The sequence below is a fragment of the Limulus polyphemus genome, unplaced genomic scaffold (assembly GCF_000517525.1).
Source record: "Limulus polyphemus unplaced genomic scaffold, Limulus_polyphemus-2.1.2 Scaffold2023, whole genome shotgun sequence".
NCBI lineage: Eukaryota > Metazoa > Arthropoda > Merostomata > Xiphosura > Limulidae > Limulus > Limulus polyphemus.
In genome coordinates, this window is record NW_013667633.1 from 44518 (window position 1) to 68682 (window position 24165).

General features: G+C 32.8%; 1 protein-coding gene across 1 annotated transcript in view; it reads right to left on the reverse strand.

The window, feature by feature from the left end:
* Window positions 1–5186: 5186 nt before the first annotated feature.
* Window positions 5187–24165, reverse strand: part of LOC106465697 (citron Rho-interacting kinase-like) — a 75135-nt gene continuing 56156 nt past the window's right edge. The window contains exons 25-37 of the mRNA XM_022393622.1: window positions 23817–24128; window positions 23252–23456; window positions 22667–22909; window positions 22090–22186; window positions 20866–20946; window positions 19902–20049; window positions 19051–19280; window positions 12372–12480; window positions 11146–11265; window positions 10325–10405; window positions 8790–8871; window positions 6656–6835; window positions 5187–5793 (exon numbers count right to left, since the gene is read on the reverse strand). Coding sequence (XP_022249330.1) covers window positions 5670–5793; window positions 6656–6835; window positions 8790–8871; window positions 10325–10405; window positions 11146–11265; window positions 12372–12480; window positions 19051–19280; window positions 19902–20049; window positions 20866–20946; window positions 22090–22186; window positions 22667–22909; window positions 23252–23456; window positions 23817–24128 — 2012 coding nt within the window. The 3' untranslated portion in view covers window positions 5187–5669. The remainder of the gene's footprint in view (window positions 5794–6655; window positions 6836–8789; window positions 8872–10324; window positions 10406–11145; window positions 11266–12371; window positions 12481–19050; window positions 19281–19901; window positions 20050–20865; window positions 20947–22089; window positions 22187–22666; window positions 22910–23251; window positions 23457–23816; window positions 24129–24165) is intronic.

Consider the following 24165-nt stretch of genomic DNA (forward strand, 5'->3'; position numbering starts at 1 on the left):
GAGGGTCAAGATCACAGCATGGTCAAGAAAATCCTAAAAATCCCTATTTGTTAACATAGGGACAGATTTTTCACACTATTTTTGCTCTATAACTCAGTCAATAATTATTGGATTTTAACAAAACTTGGTGGACACATGTAGAATATTATTCCTCATTGTCCTACCAAAAATGGTCTATGCCCATTGATAACAATGGACATACAGATACATTTTAATATATTTTTTTAGAGCCGAACATGATCAATGCTGTGTGGCAGAGTTATGCACTCTACTGAGTGGCTCTCTAGTTTAGAGCATTGTTTTTAGTTTCTGAAAAACTGTCCATAAATATTAAAGCTGCTATGGAAACAATTTTATGCTATTTCAGTCTGTGGTTATTGACTGTCTTTTGGTTCACTTTTATTAGAGTAAGCAGACTTTACAAGGATAAAAATATTTTAAAAGAAAACTTCAAATACATTGAAATAAGTACTCTTCATTTTTTACTACCAAATTATGATTCATTAGGAAATAAAGAATATTTTTGTAAAATTATATTTTAATAAAAATGTGATTTAAATGTTTATGATTATCCTTCATTACCTAAAAGTTTTAACTGACTTTTTGATTTCTTATCAATTTAATACAATTTTTAGTTACTAAGAGAAAAATTCTATCTAATACTTCAGTTGGTTTAGAAATAATGGTACATTTGTATTTTCAGTGGTCATGAAAAGTACTTTAGATTATCTTAACTTTATTTAAGTATTATCAACTTTCAAGGATATCTATTTTGTGCACATTATTAGAATTTTGAACATTTTTTTTTAAATGGAGACAACTCCCTTCAAGTATTAGTGTAATGTCTTACTATTTATGCAAACCATTTTAACAACTAGATATTGGTTATGTAAATGTAGTTCAATGGTGCTGAATGAGTTAAGTTCTTGCAATATTCTGTTTTTCCAGAGATAAATATTCCAAAAATGTATGCTTATTTTTTTTTGCTGTGATAAAAGATGAAATGTGCAGTTTGTATGTTACAACAGAATATAAATAATAAAAAAGAGAAGGGCATATGTTGTTTTAACATCATTTTTCATAATGCAAGCTTCCCCAAGACTTGTCAAAGTATAGAACAGTTTACAGTAACATACTAAAATGTCAAAATTATAGGACATAGGATTACTGTACTTGCACACTAAAAATAGTAGACTAAACCTTACCCGAAATATTTATGTGTATATTATCTTACTATTGGCAGGCTGTAATCACATACAGAGGTATGGCCAGGTATATCATTCTAAAATAAATTATTGTTTCATTATGTTAAACACTGTGAAGCAACTACAACTATCTATCCTTTACATTTCTTGATAAAAGTTAGCACAAAGGGTCACATATAAAGTGTAATAAACTTAAAATAAGACCCAAAACTTGAGCACTTTCAAATAGTTGGCTATTTGTTCTCCTGAAGAAGAATAGTCAACTATTCGAAAGCGCTCGAGTTTTGGGTCTTATTTTAAGTTTATCCTTTACATTTGGTATTACACCATACAAATTCAATGTGATATGTTTTTAACACTATATACACAATGGTGAAAAATTACAAAAATCAACTAAAAGGCATATAGAGTATATTACATCTCAAGTCTCTAGCAAATACTTGAATTTTAAAGAGGGTTACAGGATTGCCTGAAACTTGCTCACAATATCAGAAACAAGTTGATCTATCTCAGTAAACGTTAAAAGTTATCTAGAATAATAAAAACATTTCAAAATTAATTACTCTCAGGCTTATGTTCTTGTCAAAATCCCTCACACTTAAATCATTTTTTATATAATCCTGAAATTATAAATACTGGAAGCAGTAATGTTTAACCTTAAAGAGTCTCTAGCTTAAAAGCTGAATCCAAAACAGCTATGCAGGAAGTCACTTCTTTTTTTAATACTGATAACTTTATACATTTAGTAAGATTTTGTCACATAAAAAATGTTTTCAGCTGCGAGTCCTCTACCCATAATCATGTGTCCTAGAAACAGAAGTGATTATTATGACTCTACAGCCCTCTTTAAACATAAAATAAAGCATATTTCCTTACAGATTCACCATTGTGTTTAAGTAGTTTAATTGTTTTATCCTATAAAGTTTTTTGTTTATATTTTTTTTTCTTTTGGGTCCTTCTGTTAATTTATCTAAAAGCCTTCTCTTATGAGCTTCTTTTTCCTTGTTTTCTGACATTCTTCCAGACTTTTTCTGTCTTGATGCTGATAACTGAGATTGTCCAATCTCTATTTCTTCAAAATTTCTGTTTTTCATAGCTTTTACAATCTGATCAGCTGCTATGAGTGATTATCGCATGTTTCTTCTTTTTTTCTTAACCTTTTCTCCTAATCCAGAATAGACTCATTGCTAACATTAAATTTTTCCAGTTATTCTTGTGTCTGCCTTTAATGATCTTTGTTTTTTAACCATCCAGCTTTGCAATTTGATCTTGCTCTTTCTTTTTGCACTCCTAATAATGAGCAGATGCTCCCTAAATAGCTGTTTGCATTCCCTTGTGTATGCTTATTTGTTCAGTTCGTCCTCTTTTGGATCTGACGTATCTTTTGAGTGACAAGGTCCAATTATAGTTTCTAGTGCTAAACATGTTCTTTCTTGTTCTTATTTTCAGAGAGTGAATGCTCTACATCTGCATTGCCATGGCTGAAACATAAACAGGATTTGACTAGCTTTGGTATAACCTTGTATTTTGGCAGGTTTATTGTTGCTGATATAATGCCAAATACTCTATTCCAGTACACATCAATTTTTCTGTAGATCATCTTTTACACATTGCCATTTTTCTGGGATGTTCTCCATTTGTTAAAGCTTCCACTCATCTCTCACCAAAAGCCATCATCAGAGATAACATGTATCATTAACCTGAATACTGATTTCATAGCTGCAACTCCATCTCTCTCTTTTGCAGAAGTAGATGCAAGTAGGAAAAATTCTTTAGCAGATCATCCAATAGTGGGCTTTTTCAAGGGGATATTTTGTAACATACACATAAAGAACTTTCTTGCATTTAGCAGTGGCAAGTTCTGTCAATCAGGCTTCAACCTATTCAGAGTTTTTCTTGGAGATTCACTTATCTCTATATCTTTTGATGAAAGCTGATTGTTCAAGTCATTGTAATCTATTTTTGACAGACCACATCCTCTTCTCTCATCAACATTATCTGGTTTCAGGAATCTTAGGATAAGTTTCCAAAAAAATTAATTCAGCTCATACAGCAAGTGAATCAAGGATACTTCACTTTGGAACAGCTAAGGAAACACTTTAATTGCTGTTCCCTAGAATTATTACTTTCATTTCATACAGTGTATGCTCATCAACTTGCATATTCTATTATTTTTGAGTTGCTTTTCAGTTCTATCTTTCCTTTCTTACTCAGTAAGATCTGTCGTAAAGTACTTCTTGATGGAAGGCCTCTTACTGATGAAGGGCTCAGTGTAAGCCATCGACTAATAACATGTCTCAAAGAGAGTTTGGTAAATGTCAAACTCCAGTTCTACTCGTTGGAAGTCTTCTGCCCTACATGGTTGCTTCTTGAAAAAGAGGAATAACTCAATTGCTAATTCTTCAAATTGTGATCCATAGGTGTTTAAACCTGCTCTAAAGGCATTGTGGACAAGATGAATTCCGCATTGTATGAAAGGAATAATCAAACTTTCTAGTTAATCATTACTGACAATATGGTTCACATAGGAGATATTCATATCTATTTCACATACTAACTTCATATAAATTGGTTTACTATTTTATGCTAAACTACATTGACTGAACAAGTGAAATAGCAATCTTACTTACATCAAAGTTGAAGAGGTGTTCCGTTGTAAGTTGGATAACTTCCTCATTTTAGGATGTAGAGGTTAGTCACTACTAACACTAGATTCGTCCTGAAGAACTGAATGTTCAGCTCCAGACAGGAGTTTTTATATGATATTTTCTCTGTATTCTTACGAGTTTCCAAGTAGCATACTTAACTACCTGCAAGTAGTTCTGATACTTCATTGATTAATTTCTGCAACTCATTGGGAATTTCCAAAACAAGAACCAAAACTCTAAAGTAATTAGTTACTGTGATGGTGAGTGCTTTGATTGCCTTCTTACTTATACTACTACTCCAATCTGTAGTAATGAATCACACATCAAAGCACCAATTTTAGATGCTATCATAAACGTTTTAGTAGCCTTTACTGTTCTAGTGAACTTATCACTGTCAGACTTGTGACTAGCATTTTTCTTATCGTCTTTACTGAGGTGCTAAGCGTTAGTTCTATTTTTTGTAACTTTTTAACTTGTGATTCTCAACACTAACTAACTATGCTTTGCCTAGTTCTTGACCTAATTTCATAATACAGGTTTCCTTCTTATGCCATTCCTTCGTGTGTGTGTGTGTATTACACCCAGAAACCTAAAGTTCTTTAGTTTCTTTCTTAAACACTAAAACATACTGAAGCAATTGTATGAAACTACTTAGTAATACTTAATTGATTCACCAATCCTTGAGTAGCTTTGTGTGAAATTCAACAAACAAAAGCTTTAAGATATGATGTTGAAAGCATTTTCAAAATTAAAATCAATGTAATAAAATATTTGGAAGTTTTATCTATCACTGGGAAAACTTTTTTTACAAAATTTTGTATGTGTTATAATGTCTGAGAAACTGTGGTAAAAAACAAACACAGACAACCCCTTAGTAACAAAAATTGCCTGTCCATTGTTAATGTAAACTGGTATTGCTGACACTTATTTTCATAAAAAAAAGTACAGAAAATTAAAATGTGTGAAAACTTGCCATATATACAACTATTGTTACTCGTAGAAGACTTTGTCTGTATGAAATTGATATCTCACCACAGATAGTCCTCAATCCATTCCTGCATAAACCAGTATAACACTACTAAAATGCATGGTTATATTTAATATTTGAGTTAGGCTTAATAACTCTCTACTTTTAACAAAATAAGTCTCCTAAAATGTTTGAAAAGTATGTAGATAATGTATTGAGAGAGAAAGAAAGAAAAATAAACTGAAGAAAGTATGATGAGACAGCAGTGAATTATGTTGAAGGAATTGGCACATTATTCACAACCAGTTTATAAAAACATTTATTATTGGAATATGAAAAGTAGCAACACAACAGTTAATGTTGAGATCCATATTTACAGAAATTCATTTTGTGAATTCCTGCCACATGTAGGTGTAGAAAAAAAAAGAGAGAAAAAAACAAGGTAATATTTCCTGAAATATGTCCAACAATTATCAATATGTGTTGGAATCAAAAGGGCATTTAACTGTGCAGATTTTGCATAGTAACAAAATAATAAAAACAAAACTTTTAAAGTTGTGTAGAGCAACTAGATAACAAAACACTTGAAAAGTAGATGATCTTTGATGCTCTGCACACATTGAAACAACACATTAAAAACGTAAACAAAATTCTTAATACACACAGGGTAAGACTGCCCTAATAACTTTGAATAGTCTTAGTTACAATTTTAAAATAATACAGAATTATCACATACAGTTGTATGCTACAACATATATCTTTACAAACTAGTAACTGTATATATTGTAGATATATATATCTTCTAGAGGTAGATATGGATGTGTACTTGATGAAAGCTCATATGACCAATTAATTAATGGATGTAGATGATGAAGCTTCTGTGAGTTCAGAGAGATTGGTTTCTAGAGATTGCATTACAGATGGAGGGGAGGAGAATTCTGTACCAGTTGACTCTTCACTGCTACTGCTGGTACTGGAAGAAAACGTGTAGTAGCTGGTTAAAGAGCACAGGAACATTGAACATCTTTACATTAGAACATAATTGGAACAGAGATAAGTCGGTACCTACATATATACACATACATCATAATGTCATACAAACATAAGTATTGCTAAGGGCTAAAATCAAGTGACAGATATTTTGAGAACCTGAGTGTTTTCTCATATTTTAAATAATAACTTGTGAGAAACCTGTTTTTCTCTTATTTAATAATCTGCCACCACAAATCACCGAGATATGAAAAAATACATAAACTGTAATACCTACTGAAACTAATAAAATACTTGAATGGCATTTCAACATGTGCTAGTTCATCAAATCAAAGATTAGTATCCAAAATCGAATTATACAGAGGCTGTAGCTTGCATGTGTGGTGGGGAGTTGGTTACCAAGAATAGAATATCAAACAAAACAACAATGGATATAACAAATTGTACATAACAAGGAAGAAGCACTATTAAAAAATAAAATACTAGCCGACATAAAAAAATTATATTCCAGCCATTTTTTTTAGTTATATACATATCCAATGCATTTCTTTTTATGGATATTGCTATTGGTAAAACAGTTTATGTCTAGAAAACCTGAGATTTAGGATTTCTGCAAACTGTAAAAATCCGACAGGTTAAACCAAAAGATAATCTATTACCATTAAAACAGTGCATCTACACACAAACCAAAGTACTGAAGTACCAAAGAGATAGGTTTGATAATGCCAACACACATATCCACACACTATGTTATGTACAGAATATAAACATAAAGATAACTCATCAGAAGATGTTACAGAAAACAACTTATTTACAAATGTTATAAAAAGTAATAACTTTCTCACTCGCTAAGGTTGCTCTCCAGTGTAGCTGTAATATCTTGTTCACAGACAGCAGCAAGCTTTCCCTGGATACTCAGTATTTCCATTTGGTTGTCATGGAACGAACTAATGTACACAGAACCTATGAACATACCAGGACCTAAGTAGTGAGGACTGGCCACTTCAAAAAGGGTGCGAGCTCCCCTGATTTCAATAGAGAATTTCAAAAAAAGCATAGTTATAATATAACTCTTGATATGCTAAAAAGAGTTGTTCAAATGATGACACTCTTGAATGTCATTCTAAAAAACTTAGGATACTTTCAATATATCATCTTTAACTTTGAAAGTTTATAGAGAAGTGTCACTTATTTATTTCTTTTAATGGTGCAGTCATTAATATTTCCATCCCACTGGTTGATTTAATTGCATTATGTTTGACATATATTTCTTTTTTTTTTAGAAAGAAAAACTCCATTGTTACAGCAACATTTGCACTTAGGACATTTAAATTTAGTGTTATTTTTGTGTTTTACAGCTTTCCTGTGCAAGTTTAATGCACTTTAACCCGTATCGGAAATGACTATCAGGGCTCAGTGTTGGACATTTGTTTTTTTATTTACATCAACCACATAGATGAAGGAATGGTAAATAGATTATTCAAATTTGCTGATGATATTAAAGTTTGGGTGTTTTTTACTGTGAGGAGGATGCTACTGCTTTATAAAAGGATTTGGAAAGTTAGATGAATAAATGGCAGATGACTACTAATTATAATAAAATGACAAAATGCATGTGAGCTACTATATTTTGAAGTATGAGTATAATTTTGATGAGAATAACCTTAACAGTGTTATGGAAGAAAAGGATCTTGCCAATCTGGTTAATCAGTCTTAAGACATCGAAGGAAGATGCTGCTGCTAGTGGTAGAACAAATGGGATTTTAGGTTGTATCTACAGAAATATTGAAAACAAGTCTAAATAGGTTATAAAGTCATTGTATATGTCACTGCTTAGGCCACATTTGGAGTATTGTGTTCAGTTTTGGGCTCCTTACCCTAGAAAGAACACTGAATTGTTGGAAAGGGTTCAGAGGAGGGTTGTCATATAAGGATAGCTTAAGACTTCTGAACTTGTTTTCTCTTGAAAAAAGAAGTTAGAGGGGATCTGATTAAGGTATTTAAGATTGTTAAGGGAACTGATGGTTTGGATACATCATACTTTTTCATATTTAATGGTGGGACACAAGTATAAATTTTGGCAGGGTTGAAGTCATCTTCAGCAAGGGCAGCTTTATTTTTCTAACAGGGTGGTTGGCCTTTGGAATGGGTTGCCTTCAGATGTGGAGGCAGTAAATTTAAGGGAGTTTAAAGAAAAGCTTGATAAATATTTGAATGATAGGGTTGGCCTTGAGTTTTTTAGTGTTTAGTTTAACTTAGTGGATAGGATAGCTTAGACGAACCAAAAGGTTCCTTGTTGTTCTATAATGTTATGTTTTCACAAACCTTATACAAAGCCTTTGAACCATGACCTATTAATGCTTTAATCCAAATTGTATACTTTGGATCATGTTCCCATTTTATATAATAAACACAATAACCCTTGCACATATAAAATTTCAGCCAACTGCCCAGAATGAAGGGAAATAACTTGCATAGACTGCATTGTGTGAATAGCATGTGTTTTGTTAAATACTATTTGTTTATTCAAAATTTATGAAAATTAGTCATGGTAAACATATATATGTACATATATATATATATACATAGATATGAGAAGTTACAACTGTTTTCTGTTGTGTATCAATGCAAGGGATGACAGGGCTGCAGCCCCAGGGCACTAAATGTTTTGAGGCCATATAACCTTGAAAATAGTTGAAAAATATACATACAGGTAAATACATTAGCCCCTGGGCACCAAGTAGGCTTAATCTGACCACTATTCAAGGGCATTTTGGCAAATTTCAGAGCAAGATGTCAATAAGCAAGTACTTTTCTAGGTAAAAATTAAATTTACAGACTTTTTCATGCAACCCTTTGAATTCAAGTAGTTTTCAAGGTCTGTGTGAACACTTTGAATAACTTACTATCCAAACAGTTACAAGTTTAAAAGCTATATCCCAAACTGAATCATAAACATTTATCATAAAAACATCTTACTCCTTAGTACTCTGTTGGGGAATGATCTCCACAGCCTCTACAGAGTTAAAGTGAGTCACAAACAGGTATGGTGCTCGATATGCTACATAAGGAGACAAAGGAAAGTGTTTTTTCATCATCATTATAATATACTCTGCTTCAAAGTAAACTGGTATCACTGTCATCATTTTCAAAAGTTCATTGTTAGTTAGGCCAATAATCTATTTGAACCAATACAGAATGTAAGATGTTTTCAATTTGGAATCTTCAAGTAACATGCAGCTAACGTTTAGTCTTAATTATGTACAAAATCAGATTTGAACTTTTAGTTACAATCTCAATTTTATAACTTTCCAGAAAATATACATATAAATATCATAAGAAATTTCAATAGCTTTCAATAAAATACAATTTCCATATTTTTTTTTAGGTTATGTACAAATTTTAATAATTGTGCTGGAAAAGAAAATCAAATCTACATTTCTTCTGCCAACATTAATTAACAATCAAACAAAGGGCAATAGTATCACAGGTAACTGTTGAATAAAGGAATTGGGAAACAGTTCCCAATATTATAAAAAAAACAAGCCAAAGATGAGCATACTATATAAAGAAGAAAACTGTATGTTTTACTGAAACCATGTAAAAGCATTCTCGAAAAGTACAGTAAAAATTTATTCCCCTGGTAATTTAAGTCTATATAAACAAAAGCTTAGGCCAAGGATCTTTCCTTCACTAACATAGATAAGTATCAGAGAAAGAACTTTACAAAACACTGTTTAACAGATAGGGCTGGTATAGAAATGATTAAAGACTGTTTGAATTTGCTGTTTATCTTTCAACAGACTGATAATTTTATTTTTTTAAATAAGTTGTATGAAAAGGTTCATAGACTATAGTATTAATTTAAAAGCTTGTTACAGGACTGACAAGCTATATAACGTATGCAATCAATTTTCAAACATTCAAATGACACTAATTTATATACATTTACTTAAGGCATATTAGAATCTCTCATCCCATCCAGCTACCTTTTCAGTTCAATATTCAAGCAGTTCTTTCAGAACCATACAGTATAGGAGTATCATTCCACCTCTTACTAGAAGTTTGACATTCAGCTAGTTTTTACTTTACACATTAAAACTGGACACCATTAGAAGTCTACTTAACAGTTCTGAATACACTATTATAAAAGAGTTAATTTTCAATTAAAAAACTATAAGATCATGCATTTCACTCCAGTCTCTCTCATATTTTAAACAACTTTAAAAACAAAGTAATATTTACTCTATATACATTCCTATAGATCTTTGTATAACTGACAGTGAGGAAATGTACAGTTAACAACAAAGAAACCTAGAAAATATTAATAGCAACTTAAGAGACAGGAATAGACAAGATGCAGTGACTCAAAGAAAACAGCAAATTATCTGATACAGTTCATTAAATAAAAAAAACTTGAAGAACTTTAGTAAATAATCCTCTATGTTAATAACATATCATAATAAAGCTTTTATAAATTTAATGCTGTAAAAAACTCATAAGCTTTTACTGACCAAAGGCTAAGGGCAGCCTTGTCCATTTCATATCTCGTTCCCTAGTCCGCCTGCCATAACAGTCCACAAACACACCAAGTTCTGTAATTGCAAAGAGTTAGTGAAAATATCATGACGTGTAAAGCTTCAATATGGAATTCATCTCTATTCTTTAACTTTTTTTAGAAAGATGTTATTAAACATATTCAATGTACACTTTTTAAAACCCAATTTGCCCCCCAGTGGCACAGCGGTATGTTTGTGGACTTCCAACGCTAGAATCCGGGTTTCGATACCCATGGTGGGCAGAGCACAGATAGCCCATTGTGTAGCTTTGTGCTTAATTACAAACAAAACCCAATTTAGGGATATTATAACACAGATGATACAGCATAAACTAAAGTTAAACAAATGTTTCATGATAAAAAAAAATGATGGAAAATAAAACTGTTTCTCGTTTATTTATTTTCTAATGAAAAACAAAAAGACACTCAGAACTAATGAATGGAAAAAAAAAATGTGATTTTAACTTACAAATACTTCGTTTCCAATAACATAGTACACTGTTAACTGAATGACCAATTTATCCATGTGCAAATATTATTCTAGCACGAACTATAGGTGAACAACATCAAAGTTATTTTTGGAAAAAATCTATTAAGACATAAGACATACATCGAACAATAATATCAGTTACAAAATTAAAAAAGAAATTAGCACTTAATCTTACATAAGTTGATTTTTCTCACAGGACACATAACTTCAATGGTATAAATCATTTTCTGATTGGATTAAAACTTATTATCAAATGCACAGTAATCTTTATTATCTACAGCTGTTACCATGGAAACAGAGTAAATATTCATCTGAAGTAGCCTGAAAGATAGCTACTGGGAAGCTGCAGAGTTGTGAGGCTCCATAAACTAAGAAAGCCAGGCTTGAGTCCGAGACATCAAGAAATTCTGAATAAGAAAAGTTATAAATACTTAATACTATCATGCTAATTCAATATATAAAATTAATAAAAGTGTGGTTGGTACCTATTATTTATTCAATTTACTTGTTTTATATTGCAGTCAGAAATTTAGTTTCTAGTCCTACAACTCTAAACAATAACATAAATATTGTTTGGCTACTTTGATGTTGGTCGAGTAGCATCACCTACAGGATTAGATTCAGACTCTGAAACAGTATAATTTGAACATAAATATTATCTTTTTTTTTTACAACTTGAGGGAAACATTATTACAGTATTTGAACTAGAACATGCAAAAGCTTTTTAAATACATGATGTATTTTATTTCTAAGATAGATTTTTAAAATTATTTTTACTCATATTGTATTTACAGGAGTATGTATGTCATTTATAAAAATATATGCAATCTACTGTTTTTGATAAAATAAATTTAGAGATGTGACAAATAATTATAAAACAGAAAACAATAAAGAATTACATGATGTTAATATGGTTTGTGGAAATTATATAAATAATAAAAGAAATCTGGTATATAATTATCATGCACACCATGTTTGGTTTTTAAAACAAGATGTTAGTTAAGATCATCTCTGGCTTATTTAAAGGTTACACAGTTCTCTCATATCTAATATTTATCCTTGTAATTATAGGCCTATTTCAATTTTAACAACAGATTAAAGTTTTAAGTATCTTGTCTAATCTTGATTTAATACTTTTTCATTCTAAGTTAAAAGGTGTTTAAATATAATTTTAGTTCTAAACTAACTTTGATTAATGTTACTGATTATATTTTTCATAATGTACATGAAACTTGCCCAGATAAAATATTTGGTCATGAACACAATGTTCACACTGAATAAAGTCAGTTTCTGTCTCTAAATTATGACAAACAATGGACAAAAGAAAATTAAATGGTAATTGGAATTTATAAACGATAATAACATGTTGGCATTATCTATTTCAAAATGATTTTGTACTTTTACTAAATTTAATATGTATGTTTGTAGATATTATTTCTGTTTCTTTAATAATCAATATGAAGCAGAAAGAGTATAGTAGAAATACTATAATGATGATGTGTGGGAAGCCTACCTTCCACACTGTGATCTTTAAGGTCAACCTTGAAAAACTTGTCAGCTCCAAATATGACACTATTTCGAGTGAGGTGCATACAACTACAAGGTTCAGCAGTTATCACCTCCTACAAGTCAATTAAGCTATTAGTTTTTAGTTCTATCAAAACAGCAACATTGTGATACAAAACATTTCATATAAAAAAATAACATGCAAATGTTTGAATACCTGTGAATAAAATAGAGTACATCAATTATGATACATACTGATTACATGTTAAAAATTGGAATTTTCAACTAAAATAGGGCCTTATGCAATGAATGGGCTAAACATCTAGTTTAGAGACCCATAGGGTTCAGATACAGCCAACTATAATTTTTTACTACTGCCAGGAAGGAGGACAGTCAGTCAGGATGGAGGAAAGTTAACATTTTCCAACCCTGAAAACGTATTTTCAATAAATACTTACTTCTTCTCGCATAATAGCTTTCCTCAATTTCTGCTGCCCTCTATATGTGCAATTTTTTCCACCAGCATTGAGATTTCTACCTAAATTGATGTGTTTCCACACGGTATTGCCTCACTGTAGTATGCAAGTGAGCATGCAATAACCCCCCACCAATGGAAGTGCAACATACCCTTCTAGCACAGCTGACTCCCTCTATACTGAAGTGTACAATCATCACTTCAAGATTAGACATAAGGTGCACTGGACGTGGGGAGGACAGGTGGGAAGTGTGAGTGAGGTAAGTTTCTATCAGAAATATATTTTCATTGTTAGAAAATGTTAACTTCCAATACAATACTTTACCTCTTTTCACAAAATAGCTAGAATCCCACACTGAATTGGTGGAGGGACCAGTGCAAAAGTTACATATAAAAGCCCCTGAAGAGAATCCATGGAGCATGACACCTTATACTATGAAAATTTAAAGACATACTCACGGGAAACCACAATCCTTCTGTACTAGGGAATACTCTTTGTCCTCAGTGAAGAAATGTGCTGCCAAGTTTGGCAGAAAAGAAGTAAGCCCAGAATAACAGTATAGAAAATGGATGTGCTTTATGGTGTAGTGTGTCAGTCCAAAAGCAGGTGGCATCAGGTATGTTTCATCCATTCAATGGTAGGAAGAGGATCCCACCCATCTTGACGTCCATACCCAGAATCAGAATTGAAAAGGAACTTCCATTCTGCCATCCAAGGTAGTATCCATGTGTACTGACCCAGTACACATCTAACACCAGGCCACCCAGGAACCCAACATCTGGGCAATGGTAGGACAGGGGAAAACATACATGGTGTTACAACCTCAGTCCAAAACCAAGTGCCACTGGGAATTTTTCATCCCTTCCTTGGTTGAAAAAGGGTTCATACCATCTATACTAACAGGAGATCACTGTCCTACTCTCTCTGAGTGGAACTGATCACACTCATGAGGAAGTTTCCATGGTCCACCACCCCAGTGGCTAGGAACTGTTAAGTGGCAAGGACTCCCATATTCCACTAGAAAGGGGGGTGGAGGTGAAAGCAGGTTGGGAGCCCAGAGAAATGCAACACCTTAAATGCACAGTGCAATGGGTGACCACAAAACCCTATTTTTAAGAGCAGGCCAGTTCAGATTTATTCAACTAAGATCAGAGGGATGGGCAAAATTCCTGACACTGCTTTACTTGTGATAGTTCATGAGTTGGTATGGTCTGGATCAGGCTTTGTTTAGGAAGCAATACATCATGAGGAACCTCCAGTGGTCTTGTGGAATACCCCATCACATGAATGAGCATTTCATACCTAAATGGCTGCATGGTGCAGATTTAGGCTTAAGTATACCCTGGCAGGCACCACATGCCACTCAGCAGGATCCTGATATGTAGAAATGGGCCTCTTTAAAGGTATAGAAAAAATAATTTACCCATTCAGAACCGGTAAGAGGTATCGAAAATGGTAGTAAGTGGCAAATGATATCCTGACAAAGAGATGGCCAGGTGATGAAGGTAATGCATGATGAAAGTATGAGGGGTATTCCAAATGCCAGCTGAGCAGCCAGAGATAGGGAAAGGTAACAAATTTAGTGAAAGAAGTATCTGCCATATAGATGAGCTGTTGGACCCAACCTGTGAGAGTAATGGGAGAAAGATCTCAGCAGAAAATGAGTTTCAAGGGCTAAAGAGCCAGGTGCAAAAATCATGAAAAGTAGCAGTGTGGGCCATGTACCATGTAACAGCAAACTGCCCACATGGAATAAAGACGATGATCAGGATTGGAATGAAAAAAAAGGTGAACAACTGACGAAATGGAGATAGGGGCAAATGCACTGTTGCCTTCCTGTGTGTCAGGTGTCTTGGGGAGAAAAGCATGGTCTGGATAAAGCAGAATTTAGGAACAATTAAAAAGGATACAAGGAGTATCTATAACATATCGATGCCTGCAAGCAAAAATGAGTAAGATATAGGTCTTAAGTAAAAGATGGTACATAGAATAAGAGGTTAAAGTTCAAAGGGATGGAGGGTAAGGGCATGAAAAACAACATTTAGACCCCAACTTTAGAGAACAAAGAAAGCAAAAGGATTGAAAAAGACAGAAAGAATAGGTGAATAGAATACACAACAAAAATAGGAAAAAAAAAGTATATGACAGAGCCACCTTATAACCTGCAATGGTCGAAAGAGCCAAATCTCGGTTAAATAGCCAAGTGAAAAATACTGAAAGGTGAAGGACAAATGGCCAGGAAGGGGGAAAACCACGATGCAGAGACCAACTAAAGAAAATACACCATTTATATTGGTAAACAAGTATGGAGGAAGAACAAATGGAAAGAGAAAGAAAGAAGGCTACATGTGAAGTGAGTCTGGAGTACATCACTAAGGACTGGACAAAACCCACATGTGAATACTGCTGGATGAGTGAGAGAGCAATGTAGTTGAAGGAGGAGGGACTGTGAGAGCAGAAGAGAAGATGAAGACTGGAGAAGGAAATCATGGTTGAGCCAACCAATATGGAGCGATAAGAAGGACTTGAAGAGCAAATACTCAGAAGAGAAGATGAATAGAAGGGTAGGTATAAAGGTCTTGACTGAACTCATCCACAGCCAGAGCTGTATGATGCAGAACAGGAGAAGTTTGGCAATGAGGTGAGTGGCAAAGCATCCAGAAGAGGAGTGCCTAACTGGGAGCACAGCCACTTGAACACCTGAGAATCAAGGGACCACTCCATTGGAAGAATCTTGTCAGGTCGAGAAAGACAATTGGCAACAAGATTCAGGGAGCCTGGGATATGATAAGCAATATGACGAGTTTGTCATGATTTGGCTGAGAAAAGGAGGTCTAGAGTGTGAAAACAGAGATAGCAAGACTGGATGCCTCCTTGATGATTGATATAAGAGATAATGGTTGAATTCTTGGAATGGATCACAATGAGATGCTCTCAGACCATCATAAGGAAAAAATACAAAGCCCAATGTACTGCTAGCAGCTCTAAGAGATTGATACGAAGAGTCAAATTGACATCAGACCACTGGCCTGAAATCTCTTGAGAGTCCAAATATGCCCTCCTCCCTGTCAGGGATGCACCTATAAATAGATGAAGGTCTGGATGAAAAGGAGGAATAGGAACATCTGCTGAGGTCAACCTTGTTGAGCCATTAGGCAAAGTTTACCTGCAGGGAAGAAAGAAGGTACATGGTAGAATACAAGGGATCTTGAGTGAGGTTCCACTGATCGTGCATAGTCCATTGAAGACAATGCATATGTGCATGACCCCAAGGGATAAAGGATTCCATGGAAGAGCCCAAGTCTCCAAAAGAGAGAGAAAAGAGGTTATGGATTTTGAAACCAAGTTTTCCATGTCCCACAAACAAAAAAGAGAATGCTGGGCCCAGCTGGGTTGGGAATTGAAAAACCCACCTATATGAATAAGGTACTGAGAGGGTGTGAGATGCAACTTCTCTAGTTTGACCAGCCAACCCAATTGTGCTGACTTGTTGGGATGGAGCCAAAAGAAGCTAGTCATCCATGTAGAGTCCTAGGTCATAAATGTGATAAGCAAATGCTCTGACCTTCTAACAGAAAACATAAGGAGCTGATGCAAGGTCAAATGGGAGAGTGCAGAATTGAAACACCTATCCTCAATGAACGAACTGAAGGTAATGCCTGTACATAGGGGAAATAGGAATATGAGAGTAAGCATCTAAAACATTGACCTTGGTCATCCATAGATCTGGAGTGAAAGACCACTTGAGGGTGAGAGAGGACTCCAAAATGAAATGAGGGAGGTCAATGAAGTGAAAGATCAATAACAGGATGCCAACCCCTGTTTTCTTGGGAACGAGGAACAGATTGGAATTAAAACCTGGAGAAGTAAGAAATACTTGTTCAATAGCTTATATTTGCAAAAGATCCAAAACTGCCTCTGATAGATGCTGGCAACAAACTGGATCCCGAGGAGGAGGGAAAGAAATGGGAATAGGAGACAAAATGAAGAGCCCTCCCTCTGACAACAATCAAAGGACCCAAAAATTAGCCGTGAATGAGTGTCAAAGGTGAGCAAACTTGGTCAAATGTGCCCCCATTAAACCTTAGGGATAGTCACTGACAATTCTGACATCATGGAAGGTGCCGGTGAGTGTACCGACAGATAAAAGCAGAAATACAGGAAAGGAGAGGATTGCAAAAGCTGGAAAACCATAGAAGAAATGGAGGAGTGTTGGCGTGCAGCCTCCACATAAGATTCCAATGAATCAGGTACACTTCCAAAAACAGGCTGGCAAAAAAAAGGAACCAGACGAAGGTCTCTTAGATATGAAGCAGGCAAATGCACCTGAGAAAGGAGTATGCCCTTGCTCAAAGAGTCCCAACAACAAAGTAATTATGTCCATATCCAAGAAGGACAAGGTAGGTCAATAACAGTGGACTGAGATGGTGCAGTGAAAGTGTGTGTGTGTGGTGGGGGGGGGGGGGGGAAAGCTGTCAAATTAGTTGTCCTCTTGAATAGGTTCCTCATGGAAAGGAATATTAGTACCCGGGTCAAGAGATGTACCAGGCCAAATGCGTGAAAGTAAGGAGCCCAACACCACAGTAGTAATCTGTCTAGTAGAATCAAGATATTGTGGATCCACACAAGATAAAGTAGCAGTTACATGAACTTGCAATTTCTTAATATGGAAAGAAAACATAATCAAGAACTAAGTAAGGACAAAAGTAAATGTGTTGTCAAAAAGTGAAGCATCAATCACTGGAATAAGCAAAAAATTTACACGTCTGCACAGGTGATTGCCAAATCGAGAATTGATAGTTGTATGCTTCAGTATAGAGGAAGTCAGAGGCATTAGGAGGTTGTGTTGTACTCCTATTGGTGAAGGGTTGTCGCATGCTCATTTGCAAACTACAGAACAATAATACCACAAGGAAACATGTAAATTTATGTGGGGGCAGAGGTAAGGTATTGTATTGTGGAATACAAGTATACCGTATGTATTCTACCTTCGTATTTTAATATATATTTTTGGAATTAGTTAGTTGTTCTGGGCTTGTGCAATTTTTACAAACTGGTAAGGTATTGTATTGTGGAATACAAGTATACCGTATGTATTCTACCTTCGTATTTTAATATATATTTTTGGAATTAGTTAGTTGTTCTGGGCTTGTGCAATTTTTACATGACACATGGTCAAGAAAGTTGCTTTCTTTCTAGCTGCCTTTGTTTTTTGTCATTCTCTTGGTCTGTCGGAGGTATGGTTGTAAAGCCAATCTAATGTATGGGTGTTAAAATGTATATAGAATTTGACCAGTTAAACTATTTGTCCAGGAATCCAATGTTAAATTTAAATAAAGTGAGTTTGTGTCTATAAATTATGTCACACATTGTACTTAATTGAGAAAAAAGTAGGAGGTCAGGTAATTCCCTCAATGTTCTAAATTTTTATGTTTGAATGAGAATGACTAGTCATGCACTACTTGCTCAGGGTAAGTTTCCCAATTTATCTAAGTAATGTTAGGTTTAATCAGTCTGGTATGCAATCTTGACCAAGTCAGTGTGGTAGAAATCTTAATCAAGTACGGTTTGGAGAAAAAAACAGCTGAGTTCCAGTAAAAGTCACTGTCCAGCCTCCAAAGCAATCATACCACTATGCTTATGTTCTAAATAACAAAAATTGTTCACTGGGTTCATTCGCTTTATTCCCTTTTTACTAACTCAGTTTTAGAGAGATATTCAGAATTACTACATAATAAATACCATTTCCAAATATTTCCAGTTATTCTGTGGATCTATTTATCTAACTTATTACTCTCAGGGGGCAAATCAGTTTCATTTAAGAATACTACACCATTAGGTTTGGGTTTAGATTAAAAGTTGCTAGTCTCCTGAAATTCAACTATGAAGGTTTGTTCTTATTTTGTATCAAATGTAACTTTGGTTGTTAAAATCAGTTTTAAAAGAAATACTGATATCTGTTTTTAATTAAGTAAATTTCAAAAGTTTACATAATAAATAAGGAAAGTTAAACTAGTTTATCAAAAACCAGGTTTTTTGGAGGCTAAAAAAAATCTATAATAAAAAAATAGGTTTATTTGTAATATCTTTTTTACCAGAAAAGAGAAAAACAAATTAAGATATTAACAATCTGATACAAAATTATATTATTTCTGAGACGTTTTATGTTTCTCTTATTATCTATCAAAATTTGTTTCTTTCACCACTAACCTTCCATAAACAGAAAGTGTGTAGGTCAACATTCCATCTAAGTAGGAAAACTGTGGTGGACGCAGCAGCACAAAGTGACGTAGCATCTTCGGAGGTTCCAAAAAGATGACAGGCCTCAATATCAGATACTGGTTGGAGAGCAGTCATCTCTTCAGTAACTGTTATTTTATCTCCTTTGATCCATCGGTTAAGCGTTGGTAATTCCAACATCCTTAATGTTCTTTCTTCTCCTAAAAAAAAAGCAAATATAAATTCATGTTATTACTCTGATTAAAATTCATTCTACATTACTGATAGAAGGAAAAAAGATCAGAACAATCATATCAATATTATGTGATTTTGGCACTTATTATTTTGAGTAAGGAAAGTGAGATTGGAGGGGACTATAAAGTATGTCCATTTTCATTAACAAAATCACAGGTGTTATGAGCTCTTTGATTAATTCTGAAGCCTAAGATAAATAGGCTGAACTTTTAATTTAGTAGTTAGAATATTTTCAAGCTCAATGGCTAAATTCATGCTATATAACCAAATATAAAAAAAAACTGCCAAGTACACACACACACACACATATATATATATAAAATAATAAGTATGATTCATAAATTAGCAATAAAAAATATAATATACATGATCCTGTATTTAACAAAAACTTCTTGTATAACTACAGCTACCTCTTATATCTGGAAAATGTTTTATACTGATTAACTGTATAAATGCACATTGTCAACTGGGTGTTCTAACACTTCCTCTTATCATTATTATTATAGTAGTTTAAAACCTTTTTACCAAATAATAGGTTTGTTTAACTATTATTTTCTTATTATCTCTAGCTTAGTAAACTGTATTACCTGATATTAGAAGAACTGTGTTCAATGTCTTAAGGACAGATATTTGATACACACTAGGAATGTGATCAATTTTTTTCTGCAATGAGTAGCTTGGTTCGGCAAGCACATCAACAACATACAGCCCCTCCATGGCTCCCACGAGCAGCAGCTACAAAATATAAAGTTTACATTTAATTACATGATCCATGTTTTTGCATAATTACTGTAAATGAAAAATTTTACCATAGAGTTTTTTTTTATATTTTTTTTAACAAATAGATCATTCTTTGACAAACAATTAAACAATAAAATAAACATTTCAAAATTTTTTGCAAACTATTATGGATACAAAGCTGTATTAATATATAATCATAGCAAGAAAAATTACTTTGAAATTATTTTATTAGATATTTTGTATGTGTAAAGCATTATTTCCTTTGTATCTGCTACAGAAAATAATTAATTCAAATTTGTTGAATCTCAACGTTGCTCAGTATTTAACTTCCAATTTTTTGTCTAATAGATAATATTATAAAACTTCTGGTTGTTCTACATTTAATTCTTAAATTTCAAATTAGTCTGCACGTCATAATTTACTTTTATTTCTAGTAGTACTTATATAAAAATAACACAGTAAAGTAACTGTTTATTTCCTTCATGTATATAACATGTTGTATTTAAACTATTTAACTTATAAATCTAATACTACAAATTAGCCTGCATGTTATAATTTCCTTTTGTTTCCAGTTGTACTGATCTGAAAACAATACAGTAAAGTAACAATTTATTTACTCCATACATATATAATATGTTGTATTTAAACTATTTAACTTATAAACCTCATACTACAATTGGAGTTTCACACTACATTAAAACTGTGTTTTCTTTCACTCAATATACATTCACTCGAGTAACTAGTACAGTGACTAACAGAGCACTTATATTGGCTAATTTATTTATAAAATCATTCCCACACTGTACTTACATTATCATTCAAATGACAAGTGATGTTTATGTCCAGGATATTTTCACCCTCTAAATGTAAAATACTGTTTTCAAGTAGTTTCTAAAAACACAGTAAACAGAACTTTGAAACATCAGTATATATGACATATAAATTTATTTTCCCAACACTGCATATTACTTATGAGATTTCAAGCGCTTTTGTCTATTTATTTATTTAGTTATTTCATGAGGAATGTAAAATAAATATAAACATACAGCTTGGTGAAACAGTAATCTTTAGATCATATGTTCAGTTAGAACTTCACAACCAATAAGGCTGACCCTTAGTGAATTTTTTACTGAAGAAACCCTAGAAGGTGGAAGAACAAACTACAATCACAATTAGCCTTTCACATTGCATAGGGTCCTCAGTGAATTTTATTGCTAAATTAAAACTTCAGAAATGAAAACAAAGTGTTTTTAAAGTTAGAATTTCACAACCCACAGGGTCCTCAGTGGATTTTACTTGCCAAATGAAGAATCCCCAGGAATGAAAAAAAAAAAAAAAAGAAACTTTCAAAGAATCTCACAACCCATAGGATACTCAGTGGATTTTACTTTTCAAATGGAAAATCCCCAGTAACAAAAAAAACAAATTGTGATCAAAGATAGAATTTCACAACCCATAGGGTCTTCAGTGAATTTTACTTTCAAAGAGAGGAACCATGATAAGAAAAGGAATTAACATATTATGAATTATTTACTCAAACCAATTTAGAAATATTTGAATGAAAATGAAAACAATGTCTGAGCTACTCATTAAAATCTATTATGATAGGGGAAACACAGGAAAAAAAAGGAATTATATATTTAAGCAATATAAATTTTAACAGTTCAGATAAAAATATTAACTTGTACCCAAAACTCATGGAATTTCACAAATTTGTAGAATTTCATTTCATAATTTCTTTCCAATGTAACAGAGTGAAAACAGACATGAAAAGTTGAAAATTTTTAACAATCAACCATCGGTTATTTTTATGACCTACTGCTATATGTGCAGTACAGTTCTCTACCTATATATTGTGAAAGTCTGAATTACTGTTAAATTCTAACAATTGTTATTATATTTCTTTTTGTTTCAAACTCCCAGATTTCTTTATCTAAATATGAATTCACTATTAAAGTAAATTAAAACGTTTAATATATATCTAACATCTGAACTGTAGGAAGTATTAGTCCTGTATTGTATAAAATTGCTTACATCATCTTTAGTCATTTCATTTTTCTTCAACACAGATTCCATGGCAGAAACCCACATTTGCTTCTCAGAAAAACTTTGTACCATGATATACAAACACCTTTAATAAAAGAAGGAAAACACAAAACAGGTGTATACAATTTTTATCGTATTCCTCTTTTCACCTAATTTATTTCAATTCAAGTTTTTAAACTCATCAATATCCAAAACTTTTTGAATTAACAATAATTAATGATTTGGTAAAACTCAAAACAAAGGTGGCTGGAACCAAAACTCTTAAAAGGTAACTCTAAGCAAGCAGGATTAATTTCAATACCTTACTGTTCTATTCTTAGTATGTTTAATGGTATTATAAAGTAATTTGTCAATTTTGATGATATACATGATATATGAATTAGTTAACCTTTGTTTTGTTCTGCCATGTTCCAGAGTCAACCCTCCAGTGACAAATAAAAAGAGTTTTTAAACAGTAATTTAGAACAGTTAAAAATTCACAGTTTTTCTGGTATGGTTTAAGTTAAACTTAAAGATATGGAATATAAAACAGTTACAAAAAATTATTCATGGGGATATTTGGTACCTTGGAGGTCGAAAAGAAGTGTTGGGAAAATATTCAAGCTTCAGGATATAGTGTAGGTCTGTTTTAGCTGTTCCTATTAACTCTGTTGCTGAAACAGCACTTGTAACTAATACTTCTCCATCAATAGGACACAAGTCGATAGAGTCAGATGCTGAGGCATCTTGAACATTCTCCTTGTCAAAAAAGTAAAGTGTTGTATTCTCTAACCAAAGATAATGTTTCTCCCAACCTTGTTTACCATTTCTGTAAATGAAAACAGTGTGATTCTATTAATTTTTAATTTGTTTTTCTTCTTTTTTTGGATATTTAAAAATACTTGATTTACAATCATTTTTCATGCCCTATTTCTTAAAACTGTTGGACTGTCATTAAGTTTAGTTTATATTATTTAGAGCATTAAAAAAAACAAAAAACATTCATAATTGTTAAAATTTTAGAAACTGAAATGAAGTCATACTTTTATTACAATGAAATGAGACTCTAAAACATAGTGTCAAAAATGTGTAAAAATATTGTTTAATACAGTTTTAATTTTCCTAATTTTATGATTTGTATTTAAAGCAAAAGAAAAACCAGTTAACTTACCTTGAAATCTTAACCCAGCCCTGAATAGGATTTACAGTCTTTATAGAAATATCTTCAGCAAAAATAACCTTTGTAGATGGTTGATTCTGGGATTTGTTACCATTTTTATCTAAACTGTCAATAAAGTGCTGGATACATCCAAAAGGCAGAGTGCAAGTGCTAGGGAGGGATGTGGAACACTTAATATGACAAATCATCCCACATTCTGTCAAATTATAAGGAAAATGAATGAGCATTAGAAGTGAAACACATAGGAGAAAATCAAAACCTAAATTTTCATCTATAATTCTCTTCTAATTGTATCATTACATAAATTATTTGATTGTGAATAATTTATACATCAAAAAACCTAATTAATAACTGAAAAAATGATACATAATTTTAGTTTCATAAAATGAGTATGTGTGTGAAGCTCTCTTTCTGTTTAGTTGTCAAACTCTACAGATTAAATGATTTTTACTTATGAATAAATCAGTGAAGATGTTGTAATCTAATAAATAATAAAACAGATCTTGATTTTTCAAACCTCACATAACTAATAAAAATATAGAAAATCTGTCATTACCATAACACCTGCTTGCATTTCGACCAAAGTGAATGGAATCCAAACAAGCAGCACATTTAGTTCCTCTCATGGTCAAAATCTCTTGAAATTGATGAGGAACATTGTGAGACAAACACTGTCCCTGGGGTTTCTCAAAAACTGATGCAGACTCTTTGGTAATGAAAGTTGAGAGATTGTCAGTACTATTATTCATGTTAGAACCAGAAGAATGTGCCAATGTTGAGAGCACCGCATGTGACTTGGGTGATGTTGGGGTTCTTGAAAGAAGGTTAGTATTCTGGACTTCACCACAGTTCTTTGATATACGTACAACTAACAACAAAGATATTTTTTATTAAGTATTAAATAT